General features: G+C 51.9%; 6 protein-coding genes across 6 annotated transcripts; 1 reads left to right on the top strand and 5 right to left on the bottom strand.

The window, feature by feature from the left end:
• Nucleotides 1–2,796: 2,796 nt before the first annotated feature.
• HO133_009473 (uncharacterized protein) lies at nucleotides 2,797–3,891 on the bottom strand (the record flags this gene model as incomplete). Its single annotated transcript, XM_037300334.1, has 1 exon — nucleotides 2,797–3,891. One exon carries the CDS (start codon nucleotides 3,889–3,891, stop codon nucleotides 2,797–2,799), a length of 1,095 nt encoding a protein of 364 aa, XP_037154182.1.
• Nucleotides 3,892–4,820: 929 nt separating this feature from the next.
• HO133_009474 (uncharacterized protein) lies at nucleotides 4,821–5,814 on the bottom strand (the record flags this gene model as incomplete). Its single annotated transcript, XM_037300335.1, has 2 exons — nucleotides 4,821–5,166; nucleotides 5,651–5,814. The coding sequence occupies 2 exons, from the start codon at nucleotides 5,812–5,814 to the stop codon at nucleotides 4,821–4,823; spliced, it is 510 nt and encodes a 169-aa protein (XP_037154183.1).
• Nucleotides 5,815–6,015: 201 nt separating this feature from the next.
• Nucleotides 6,016–7,135, bottom strand: HO133_009475 (uncharacterized protein; the record flags this gene model as incomplete). Its single annotated transcript, XM_037300336.1, is given in 3 exon segments — nucleotides 6,016–6,777; nucleotides 6,814–6,984; nucleotides 7,004–7,135. 3 exon segments carry the CDS (start codon nucleotides 7,133–7,135, stop codon nucleotides 6,016–6,018), a joined length of 1,065 nt encoding a protein of 354 aa, XP_037154184.1.
• Nucleotides 7,136–7,174: 39 nt separating this feature from the next.
• On the bottom strand, nucleotides 7,175–7,672 carry HO133_009476 (uncharacterized protein; the record flags this gene model as incomplete). The annotated part of the gene is made up of 2 exons (XM_037300337.1): nucleotides 7,175–7,459; nucleotides 7,580–7,672. The coding sequence occupies 2 exons, from the start codon at nucleotides 7,670–7,672 to the stop codon at nucleotides 7,175–7,177; spliced, it is 378 nt and encodes a 125-aa protein (XP_037154185.1).
• Nucleotides 7,673–8,069: 397 nt separating this feature from the next.
• Nucleotides 8,070–9,191, top strand: HO133_009477 (uncharacterized protein; the record flags this gene model as incomplete). The annotated part of the gene is made up of 1 exon (XM_037300338.1): nucleotides 8,070–9,191. The coding sequence occupies one exon, from the start codon at nucleotides 8,070–8,072 to the stop codon at nucleotides 9,189–9,191; it is 1,122 nt and encodes a 373-aa protein (XP_037154186.1).
• Nucleotides 9,192–10,214: 1,023 nt separating this feature from the next.
• HO133_009478 (uncharacterized protein) lies at nucleotides 10,215–11,841 on the bottom strand (the record flags this gene model as incomplete). Its single annotated transcript, XM_037300339.1, has 3 exons — nucleotides 10,215–11,295; nucleotides 11,345–11,735; nucleotides 11,790–11,841. The coding sequence occupies 3 exons, from the start codon at nucleotides 11,839–11,841 to the stop codon at nucleotides 10,215–10,217; spliced, it is 1,524 nt and encodes a 507-aa protein (XP_037154187.1).
• Nucleotides 11,842–12,578: the final 737 nt, after the last annotated feature.

A 12,578-nucleotide genomic window follows, 5' to 3' on the forward strand; every position in this document is an offset into this window, starting at 1 on the left:
AATTCCTACACGCTTTCCCGACGGGAATTGGGGTACGGGCTTCGGTGCTTATGTGGCATCTCTGGACGCGTTGCACAAATTACACTGCCTCAACGGAGTGCGCAAGATGACCTTTGTGTTGTTGGGGGTATTTAGTTCGTATTAGGTTCGATTCATAATGGCGCTGGTACAATGGTGTTGCGGTGCTTCCTATTTTCTCTTTGCAGGTTGTGGCGAAAAGAAGTCCTTGAAGAAGACGCATAGGGCCCTCTGGCCGATCCACTTGAGGCACTGTATCGACATGCTTGCGCAAGACATAGTGTGTCATGCGCATGCCGACGTTCTCACGTACAGTTGGATGGATACGCAGGAACATCTTTTTGTTGATTTCAGTATCAGCCGAAAAGGCAGGAACTTTGATGATACATTGTCTTGGAAAGAAGAGCATAAAGTGGACATGGATAGGTTTGTGAAAATGGAGAAGTCAGCGGGCGTTAGGCAAGTGCCAGCTGAAGACGAGTACTATGCGATGTATGGGTCAGAGGGTGGTGATCTCTTTCCCGGGGGAGTCGGCTATGTACCTACCAAAGCTGAAATCTGAGTGCATTCTTTGTTTGCCCAAAGATTCGTCTGGCAATAGTGATTGGCATCATCTTTCTCGATTTGACCAGACATAGCAAATGAAGGTGACGAAGTTATCATTGCTCATGGATCCAAAACACCGCTACTCTGACGGCCCACGGGCACCGAAGAGTGCTGGTTGGTTGGACCGTGCTATCTGGAAGACTCGATGTACGGTAAAGTATGCACTTGGAAAGAGGACGGCGCTGGTGAGATGATTCTAGTATAATGGGCACATGGATTTCCTAGAATGCAGCATGGAAGATGTGGAAAGAGAGTGGAACAGAACAATAGAACAGATTTGAATCCGATATGAAGAGCTAAACATTTCATTCTGAAGATGAGGTAAAAGGGCAAATCTTGGAGGTGTAGGGTGTGCACAGTACAGACATAAATCACGTAGCGTATGGAGTGCTTGGATGCAACCGTGTACTCTGATTTGCAAATTAAAATGGTTTTACTAGAATTGCTTGGAAAAGGCGCCTACGTTGAGTCCATTGATTCGAGAAGCTTGGAAGACGCCTGCTCCAGGATGGAAAATATGCAGACTGGGCACGCCTTTCGAGCCAAGCTACTCAGAGATATCTCGAGTGAACCAAGTTAGCAACTGGACGGCATTGGCAGGCAGCTTGGAGTGTCTATATTTGTACTGAGACAGCATGGTACGCTGTCGCCGAGCAAGCACCCACTCCTTGACCCCGAATACTAGAGCTCCGAATCCGATGATGAAAGAGCTAGCGATCGAAAACGGCGGGAAATGCCGTTACCAGACCTGAATGCCCTTTGTATTGTGGATGCTGGAGGTTTGGATCAAGGACTGAGTTTTCGCGCTGAAGGATGGGGAAAGTCGTCGGCGAGTCGTCATTGAAGGCAGCGATGTAGTCCGTGCAAAAGTCGTGACGCATCTCGACCACGCTCGATTCTCCATTCGCGGCCGAAGACCGCGGCATGCAGTACCCCGTCCTCATCACAGCACCACTCGCGAGTCCCCACTCCCATCCCCCAAGCGACGCTGCCGCCGGGCCACGGTCTGGAAGCCTGGGCGCAAATTCCGACCATTCCCGTCCGGAACCGCATCTCTGGCGCCTAGCATTCTACTTACTTACTTCGTCTTCGATGCCCCCGAGCTCCCTAGGGGATCGCGGGCAAAGAGCGCGAATACTCCACCCTATTCATCAAGGAACGAAGCGCACGACCCCAGAGCGCGCGCGATCGCCGACGACTGCCATCGACGCATCGAGTGCGTGAGCAAATACCCGCAGCCCGGTGGGTTACGGAGCAAGTGCGACATCTACCGCGCGACCGAGGAGGACGTAAAAACGAACACGGCGTCCGCGGAAGAGAAGCTGACATGCCGGTCCCGGTCTGGCGGTGGGCAGTAGGGATGGAGAGTGGCGCGAACGGTGACAGTATCGAGAGCCTGGACTTCGGACACCAGCTGGCCGAAGGGTGTCCCAGCCCAGCTCGGGAGTGTGTATCTCGAATTTTCCGAGTCCGTTGTGCTCGGTTCAAGGTCACGATATACACCATCGCATGAACAAAGGACTTCACAAAGTATGGCGGTCTATAACGCGGCGTACTTGGAATTCGGAAGGCATCAGAAACCGCATTCCACGCCATGCACATTCGGATCACGCAAAGTAGGGAATCCGACTTGTCACTGGTCGCGGACGCTGGTTTCGAACGGGAAAGAATGGCAACAGGCGAGACGATGGATCGGATCCGACGGAGATGAGACGCGAACAGGGGATTTCCAACCTTTCGGAGAGTAGAACGTGGATGTTGCAATGGATCAGTCTCGCATCCAAAGTCACGCGGAATCTGACTCTGCGAAGCACCAAAGATCAACACAGGACATTGAAATTCAACAATACAGGACGTTTGACGATGTGTATCTACGCCACCGAACGAGGCCTTAGCTCCATAGTAGCGAGCAGACGTCTTAGCTAGCTCGCGATTAATCATGTGAATGTCCACAAAAGGGAGTAGAGCAGCTTCTCGTGTGGAAGATCGTGTATAAAGTTTGAAATACATCACCCCATGCTCGTAAAATCTCATGTACAAGAATGTATGCATATATGTGCGTTCCAATAGAAACCCGCATAGTAAACCGTCATCAAGACGAAAGAAGTGAGTTCCCTCTCCGCTGTCCAGCAGTCGGCTCCCTGTTCTCCCACCTCAACCCAATCTTATATTCTAAGAAGCATACTTCGCCCCCACCGCATTCACACTTCCCCCACTCACAAGAATCCCATCCGTAGCCATGAAATAAGCATATCTCTCTACACCACTCTGCCCATCCAACCAGGGCAGTATCTCACCAAGGAAGCTCTCTGGATCCGTAAATGATTGAAACTCTGTAACCCACACCGGCACCTTCTCCCCAGTCGCTGGGTTCACAGCTGCTTCGATCGCCGACTGAACATGAGATTGAAAGTCGCTGACGTCGGAGGAGACTGCGCAGCCATTTTGGCAGCCGTACCAGTGGATTGGGACGAACGATATGGGGCACCCTGTGCATTGTTCTAGAAAGGGGGAAAGCCAGTCGAGTCCTTGGGGGATCCCGGCGCCGTTTGTGCCGGCGCCGTTAGTCACACTCGGAGAGCCGAGTAACACGTTGTCGCTGGCGTATGGTTTCATATACTGGTTGAAGCCCGCGACAGCGGAGCCGACGTCCATATTCGCTTGGCTTTCATTATCGGGTTCGTTGAACGACATGAGGTAGTTGGGCCCGGAGCCAGAGGTTGCGGCTTTGGCGGCCGAGTCCCAGTTGTCTGAGTGAATGGATGCAGTGCCCCACAAAGTGGGAACGTACTGGAACTTCGATGGGAGGCCTTGAGGCGTGTCGTCCCAGTTGTAGCCCCATGATAGTTGACTGTAGCTGGACCAGATGTTGAGATTTCCCGAGCTAGGGTTGTAAGCAAGACCGCGCTTTCCAGAGCTGCTGGTAGTAGTACCGGAGTTACTGTTGCTGCTGGTGCCGGAATTGCTGGTTGTTGATCCTTGATTTGCGGCGGGCGATGGGGAGGGCGAGGCCTCGACGACTGGCGCAGCCTGCGCGGGAGTCGGAGCAGCGGCGGGAGTCGAAGTAGTGGTTGGCGTCGGAGTGGAACCGCCACCGTAGTTGACGGTACTCCAATCTACGTTCTTGTAGAGAGAAGGATCGTTCCAATTCACGCCCGAATACTCGTCGCGCCTGTTTTTGCGATGGAGGAGCCAATGCGCTGGGTGGGCATAGACACATTCGAGGAAGAAGGCCGCCAGGGCTAATTTTGGGAGGGATAGATGCATAGTGGCGTCGATACTCGTATGTAATTTGGGGTTCTCAGTTGAGTGGCAATAAAGCCGAATGAGAGTCTGCAGTCTGTTGTCTGGTGCGGTATTCGAGTCGCGTGTAACAGTGATTGTAGGCACTGACCTATGAAGTGAATGAGTGTGGTGGTAAGGTTGACAATAGTCGTTGCGCAGCGCAGCTGTATAGTGATAAGGTCTGGAAAGGAGCGTTGATTGAGTGGTGGCGCCACGTGAAATGAATGAAAGAGCGTCTACAATGAAATCATTGTTCGTGTTGATTGCGTGGCTTGTATTTAAGAAGAGAGCCTAATGAGTGGTTGAATGTGTTATTGACAAAGGAAGCCGCGCGAATCAACAATAGTACCAGGCGAAGTAAAGGAAGCATCCTGGGGAGGAAGGGGCCATGTGCATTTACACAAATGCGACGTTCCGTTTCGAGTGAAAATGGAGATGGTAATCGCTACTTCCAAATCCACATAAGTTGAAACCGCTTGCAAAGTCCATCAGGACCAAATCATCAAAATGCAGCATCTTGTGTAGTGTCAAATATCGAGCTAACAAGTGGTTGGATGGTGACCGCTGTGGCCCAGGAATTAAGCGCTGGCGAAGATTGCGGAAGATCGAGAACTCCAGATCCCAGGGCCAAGATCCTCCACTCACTCGGCCTTGGTCTCAAAATAGAATAAAGAAAGGGCCACTCCTTTGTCCTCGAGTCTCGACTCCTGAGTATACATGTACATCACAGGCACGAGGAATCATGCGCACTGGGCCTGGCGCTTAGCTAATGTCGAGGAGTGAGCCTATGAACAGGTGACAGAATCATCGACAACAGAGGGAGAACACCGCTCATTAGGAAAAAAGGAGACTGTGATGATATCTCTACTCTAAACGCTAATAAAACGATTCAGAATGAGCCTCTATCCTGTTCACTCATCGTCATCTTCAGGTCCTTCCTCAAAGAATCCTACAATAGCGCGGCCTCCACTGAGGGCCAGACCATGAGGTGGGTAGCACACGTAGATAGGGCCCTCCACTCCACCCAACTTTTGTCTGAAACCGCTCTTCTGTGTGAGTTTGAATTCTTTCGCGATTGTCTGGTAGATGCGCTGGAGCATCCTGACCCTCATGCCAGACATGTGGTGCGAAGCATGCAGCTCGGAGGAAGCGGCGGCTCGGAAAGTCAAGTTGATGGTGTCTGAGCCCTTGGCCACTTGCATGGCATGCAGAATGGCATGCTCAATGGTGCCTGATGGCGCGCCAGGGAAATGTAGACTGAATTTAACTTAATGGCCATGCTTGGGAGACAGTTGTGCAAGGACAACGAGAGACTGGACCTTTCCTTCTTTGTCCTAAGCAAAAAAAGTACCGTCGGTGCATCATGTCCCGCCATGGGGTGATACCGGAGATATGGATTTGCTTTTCTTTGCGGCCTGCCAACCAATCTTGAATGCGCTCATCGGTTTGAGACCTGAGATCCTCTGGCACCTCCTCTCCTTCCTCCAATTCCTTGATTGTTAAACCCCTTTCTCTGCATGACGGATCTTTCTTGCAACGTCGTGATCATGTGAGCCAACGCTTTTTGTAGCATCAACACGCTCTTCAGCCGCGCATGTAAAAGTCTTCCAACCGAAGATCGAGCCCGACACCTCCTCGAATCCAGGGCCCACTAGCACCCATATAGGTTTCAGATGGGAGAGTTCTTTCTTTAGCCACTTCAAGAAAGCACTTGCTACCTTGGTGTATTGGCTCTCATCACAATGGATTGCCAGGCAGTATAGCGTGTCCGTGAATGGGAACCCAGGAAACCGCAGCACCTGTCTCCCCGTGACGCCAAATCCGATTACGCTCCTCCGTCCAGGAAGTGTTTGACGCGTCTCCGTAGTTGGCAATGTGGTTTTCAAGAGGCTGCGTTGTGCTCATGTCATGACAGGCTGACCCTTCCCAAGGCGGATCAAGAGTACTGTCTTTGAGGTGGCGGAGCTGGGGCGCCTGAGGTTTGGCTGTAAGACTCTTAGGATCTCGGTGAAACAGGGATGCGAACCGTATATTGCCAAGCTGGAGCAAAAGCATGATAATTTTCTCGAGTCCTATGCCTGCGCCTGCATGTGGCGGTGTAGCGTATCAGAAGCCGTCCATATAATCCTCCATACTTGAAGAATCTACCCCTTGCGCCTTCATCTGCTCCTCCAACATCTGTGCATCATGTATACGCTGCCCGCTGGTCAGGATCTCTTGGCCGCGTAGGAACAGATCGAACGTGTTCGTAACTTTCGGATCGTTGGGGTCGGGCATAGTGTAGAAAGGCCGTGCGGAAGCTGTCAAGTTGTCAAGTATGTAGTAATCTGTATGGTACCTCTCGTTAACGAGCTCGCCAGGCAGGATCTCGTCTCTCGTATGTATGTCTTCCAAAGGCGAGGGGGGGTTGCCACTCTCGTCGGTCCAGCTGGAATCTATAAGCATCTGCACTCCCTCCTTGAAAGGTATCCTGGGGGTCTTATCCAGCCACACCAAATCCTCGTGCGGAAAATGTCTCTTGGCTGCTCCAAGCTCATCGCGAAAACGTTCGTTTATACCCTTGAAGATATGCTTCAGCACTCCATCGATCACTTCCAAAGCCTCATGGTAGTGCTTTTCAATGGCCATCTCAAGATCCAGACCAGTGTACTCTGTCAAGTGTCTGGGGGTGTTGCTGTTTTTTGCCCGAAAGACCGGCCCAATTTCGTAAACCTTTTCGTAGTCTGCAGCTATACACATCTGTTTTGCCAACTGAGGACTCTGTGCAACGAGTGCGGGTCGTCCAAAGTAGTCATCAAGCTGAAATACACTGGAACCGGATTCCGTTGCGCCGCCTTGTAATTTGGGCGTGTGTATCTCAATAAATCCCTAAGAATCAAGATAAGAACAGAAGAGATTGCAGACCCCGGCGTTAATGCGAAAGATGGCCTTTGATGTCGATGTACGTAGATCGAGTATGCGATGAGTCAGTCTGGCGCGATCTGTGATGTGGCTTCCTGTACCGGCGGCGTCGTCGTCGTCGTCCAACTCCTTCTGCCTAGAAACCTCATCTTCGTAGACTGTGAAAGGTACTGCCTGAGGACGTCTAAAATACCACATGGAGCTCGCGTATTGAGATCTCGACGTCGTGTTTGGTGGTGCCGGTCACTGGCCGATCAGGTTTCTTGATCTGGCCTGTGACAATAATAATCGAGCCGGTTGGAATGCGCTCTATCCATTGCACCATAAGTTGTGAGACAGCCCCTTCTTCTTGGTGTATGACACCTTATACAGTTCCCAACTGTTGCCGGAACACAACGAAAGCCAGCTTGGCGCTCATCTTGCGAACAGTATGGATGCAGCATCGGAAGGTGATCTCCTGGCCAACGTCCTCCACCGACACGGTCTTGAGCTGGGCTCGCTGCTCACGTTTGCGGTCTCTCGATTGGACCAGAGGCAGGTCGCCATATCGACGTCTGATCTCCTCAGTCTCCTGCTGACGTGCCTTGCCGTCATTCTCCCTTCTGTGCTGCGTAGCCTCCTCCCTCTGTTTCTCGTTGTTGACATTGCTCTGGCGCTTATCGCTTCTGTGGGCGAATTTTCTCGTTTGGTTTATGCTTAAAGGTTGGCCGTCTTAATTCAGAAGCTCGCTGCTGGCACCATCATGTGGCGCGTCCGTTCGTATTCGTACCTTTAGTCTTGGGCCGTCTACCGCCATATGATCTTGGCTGCTCTTTTTCTCAGTGTGCTTAATCTTTAATACAGCATCGCTGAGCAAGGACATGGTGGAGGGTTTAATAGGAAGTGATTTATTGAGAAGATGACTCCGGCTGGGGGCTTCTTACAAAGTGAGAATGCAACTTCCTCACATTTGTCAAGTTGGTGATCGGAAAGGCAATTCAATTTCGGAACCTGAAAATGAGGGAGTGTGAGGTCAAACGTTCTCCTTACTTTACCGTTGATCTCTAAGGTAGAGTACTCCGGGTCATACGAGTACTCTACTCCTAATGAGGCCAGCCTCGAGATCAGCTCGGTTAGGTACTTGACCTGCCATCATTGGTGGATAAGCCTCATACAGATGTGACGGACTCAACAACTCTACCCTAACAGCCCCCATCCGGGCGAGGGAGAACCCAATAACTAAGGAGCTCGACATCTCACTTAGCCCTCTTTTCCGCATTATGTCCACCCAGATCCGTCCCGTCCCCTCAAACGAAGGCCCCTCCAAGACCATCCCGATACCCGCAAATCATCAACGGAAGCCACATCCACGATGGTGGCTTTCCGCTCAAGCAAATGTCTGGCGATTCCTCGGACAAGTCGGCCTCTACTTCCACAGTATCCCAACCCCATCACCGAAAGAGCCCTCCTTCCTCCGCAAGTTCCCCACCACCGTGGTAAGCGGGCAGGCCACCATGCTCCATCTTGCCTTTTACGTACCAGATGGCTACCAGAGTCAAATCCAACAAGGAAGGAAATACCCATTGGTGGTCAACATGCATGGCGGGGGTTTCACATTGGGAACGGCAAAGGATGACGGACGATGGGCGACCATGGTGGTAAAACAGGTGGAGGCCGTGTTCGTGAGCGTGGAATACAGACTGGCGCCCGAATATCCTTTCCCAACAGCGGTGGAAGACGGTGTCGAAGCGCTGCTCCATCTAGCAGCAAATGCCGACGAACTCGGTCTCAACCCGCACAAGATGGCTTTGACTGGCTTTTCAGCCGGAGGCAACATGGCATTCACGATGCCTCTCCGCTTAAGAACGCATATTCAATCCACTAGGAACGAGTATCAGTCTAAACCCATGGAAGCCTCACAATCGAACGGGACGGACAGGACACTGTCGGGTCCACCGCTGCCCGAGATAGTCTCTATAATAGCATGGTACCCCAGCCTAGACAACCGACTCACCCGGGACGAACGACGAGCCTCATGTGTCCGACCTGGGAAGACATTGCCACCAATCCTCACCTCCCTCTTTGACGAATCCTACCTACCGGAACTCGAGAACAGAATGTCCCCCTACGCTTCTCCGGCTGCAGCAACCGACGCGGACCTCACCGCTGCCATTCCGGAAGGCGTAGCGATGTATTTGTGCGAATGGGACATGCTCTTACAGGAAGGCGAGGTATTTGCCGAAAGGTTGAAAGGGCTGGGTAAAAGGGTTCACCTTGTGATCATCAAGGAAAAGCGACACGGATTTGATAAAAGTCCATACCCCTTTAGTGTAGATCCAGAGGCTACATTGCATTACACGGAGGCTTGTACCATTCTTAAAGACGCGTTGTTCGACTCGTAGTGGTTTAGGCATAGCGAGGCTGATGGCATTATCAGAGACCTTGTCGATGCATAGCGTGGCCTGAACGGACTAAAATTATGTACATCACTCTGGCCATGTCCCTCGTGACCACCGCAGACGATGGCCAGCGCAACCAAATTCGCTTCCTCACCCAGAAACCTCATAGTATATACTGCCATACCCATTATGCACAAGGACCCCGAAATAGAGCAGATCCCCACCCATCACGCAGTCCGTCCTCGCCTGTCGATTCCCCAGACCCACCCATTCCGCCTCGTGAAGTCGATAGATACCGGCTGGACATCCGAGACGAAAGGGCGCTGTACGATGACGGAACATCGACCGCGAGGGATGAGAGAGCGGCTTTTGGCGGGGTCACGGAATGAGTGCGGTTTTCGGGTTGTGGGCGCCCTAGAAGGGAGCAGGCGGGGTAAGTCGTCAGCACGTCAATGGCGTTTTCTTGATGGCGATGGCGCTCTTGGTGGGACAGTGGGCTGTCTGTTGGTAGAGCTCGTCGATTTTCTTTGCTGCCGCGGATTATGGAGGCGGAGGCGAAGGCTTGAAAAAACGATGCCTTGGCTCGAATACTATGCATCGGCTCTGTCTATTGATTCGAGACTACCATGATCCGATGTGCCGTGTGGCAGTCGAGTCGTGCAATGTCTTCCTTGTGGAGTCTGATACTGTGAACAGGTCTTTGGAAGGTATGAGGAAGTAATTTTCAAAACCTATCAGGACATAAACACCCACACCAGCAGGGTTTGCCATTGCTCGGGCCTGTGGCACCAGCGATGATCGACCTTGGCGAGTGGCTAGCCTAGTAAAGAGATTGTTCCATGCTTAGGGATCTCCGCTGGTCGAGGTTCGAAGAACCTGAAGCCTTCCACAAATCGACAGAGGAGAGAGAACTTTTCCATGATGGATGAAGATGCTATAGATAGAATTGCAAGGGTATCAAATATAAATCTCCCGTGATGTCTGGCACTTAACCCACAGTCCCTGACGGCGCAGGTGACAACTGCGTTACCAGGCCGTGATATCGCCAACTTCGGCTTCGCCAAATGTGCTGCTTTTTCCCATTGTCGTCACTCCCTGCTGTTCGTCACCCCCGTCGTCATGTAAATTGAGTCCTGGCGCCTCCATGATATCGGGAAGCACCTCGTTGAAGAACTCTACAATGTGCTTGTTCACCTGCTCGAACTGCAGCAAGAAAGCATCATGGCCTTCTGGACTGTCGATTTTCCGCAACCTTGAGTCCGGTATTGCGGCTGCTATCTCTTGCTGTTCTGCAAATGTGAACAATCCATCGCTCTCGATGCCGATCACAAGAGCTGGCTGCTGGATCTGAGACAGTGCCACTGCGGCTGGATTAGGTATATCCGGAGGTACCCGATACCTTGAGACGTCATGTGTATCCAGCTTCCTTGTGATAGCGATGTAGCAATTGCTGTCAAAACGCTTCACAAACTTTCCTCCTTGGTACCGTAGATATGATTGGGTGGAGAATTCCGTCAGGGGTGCTGGCGGGGTAGGTGGCACGAAAGTTGTAGCTCCATGGAACTGAGGGTCAGTGAATTGAGCTGCCTTGTCATTCGCAACAGATTGCGGCGCATCGGATTGAGGGGTAGGAGCCGACGTGTCTTCATGGACACTGGGCGGTCGAGTCGTGCGAGAGCTCCTGTGACCCTCATTGTGTACCGCCCAGTGCTCATTCGATGGTGTTGATGGACGTTGACTATCATTGATGGCCTGCCTTCGCGAGGGATCTGGAATGTTTCTTCCGAACCTTGCCACGAAGGAATCGCGGCTTCTATACGTCAGCAAGGCCGACATGCGAGCAGCCCCGAGCCCTGCTGCCGGTGGGTCATTGAAGGCGTAATAACCGTCTTCGTATTTGGGATCACAGTATATGCTTTGCCGCTGCGCCTCGCCCCAGCTGATACACCAAGCACTATGACAGCTTGAAGTTGCTATTGGTACTATTGCTCGAACGTAGCCGATGCCGAAGTAAGCATATTCCAGGACCAGCATGCCTCCCATAGATCCACCAACAGCCGCTGCAATTTTTTTCACACCCAGGTCATCCAGAACGAGCTTGTGTATGCTGCTGTATGTCAGATACTATTGGAGAAGTAAATGTAAGAAGCACGTACTTGACGTCGTCCCGGATCGTGGTCAAAGGGAACTCGGGGCCGTAACGCTCGCGGTTTGCATCTCCGTCCACACTGGTGACAGGGCTTGCACTTCCGTAGGGACTTCCTAAGCTGTTCAGACAGACAATAAAGAACCTGGTCATATCGAAGGCACGTCCACGCCCTCCCATCAGTGGGCCCCACCAATCAGCGACATCGGCACTTCCAGACAGAGCATGGCATATCACCAAGGCGTTACCTCCCTCTGGAGCCAGTCTCCCCCGAGTGGTATATGCGACTGGAACATTGCGGAGAGTGACTCCAGACTCGAGGGTGAAGGATGGTACGATGGCGATGTGCTGATTGGGAATCAGAGCAGCGAACGGGTTCTCAGGCTGGCTGGAGGCTCTCTCTACGGGATTTAGCATTCGGTCGAGACATAAGACTTAGGGCGTTTGATACTGACGGAGTCGCTGGGTCAATGGAACATCACTGGGCCCATCTCCCTCTGCTGTCATCTTTGAATGATGGAAAATAGATGCATGTGTGACGGCGGGAAGGATGGGGATGTGATGCCCCCACTCAGTGGGAACTCGCACGGGCGTGGCCGCTTGAGCCACCTTCCAACGACCTTCTGCCTAAGACATGGCGCGATCTGCTGCCTAAAGTACCTTAAAGCCGTGGTGGCCGCCCTCCCTAAATTTGCGCCTCCACTAGCTAACTTAAAGCACTAGAGTACTAGTACCTAAGCCTTTCAGCCGCCCAGTGTTTCTTCACTCAATAATTAATTCATCGCTTCGATAATAATACTGTTTCCTTTTCTGCTCCAGAACTTATTAATCTAGGCGAACAGCTTCAGTGCCCGGAGTACTTTCGTATAGTTGTTTGGCCTTTCCAAGAGACATTTGATTGGGGTTTTTTTCTTTCCCCTTAAAACGGGATTTCTTGCGCAGCATTCTCTATGTCTACACATCTATCGGGCCAGCGTAGCTGATTCGACAGTGTCCACGCAAGAAGCTCTTAGTCTCTGGACCGCGAAGATCCGATTGCTTCCATCATGCTGCCGGTGTTCGATAAAATTGATTTCTTCGCCTCCTACAAAAGCTGGAGGTGAACCATCGGTAATTGCAAAACCTCCGAATGGTCAAGTACCAGCATCGCGGTATTCTTCCTGGCTGTCCCACCCATCGATCCCTATAACAGATTTGAAGTCCCTTCGCCCTGCCCCTCTAATTATATTGCCCCAGCAGCTCTA

This window comes from Letharia lupina (genome assembly GCF_014066315.1).
Source record: "Letharia lupina isolate WasteWater1 chromosome Unknown contig_7, whole genome shotgun sequence".
In the NCBI taxonomy this organism is placed as follows: Eukaryota; Fungi; Ascomycota; class Lecanoromycetes; order Lecanorales; family Parmeliaceae; genus Letharia; species Letharia lupina.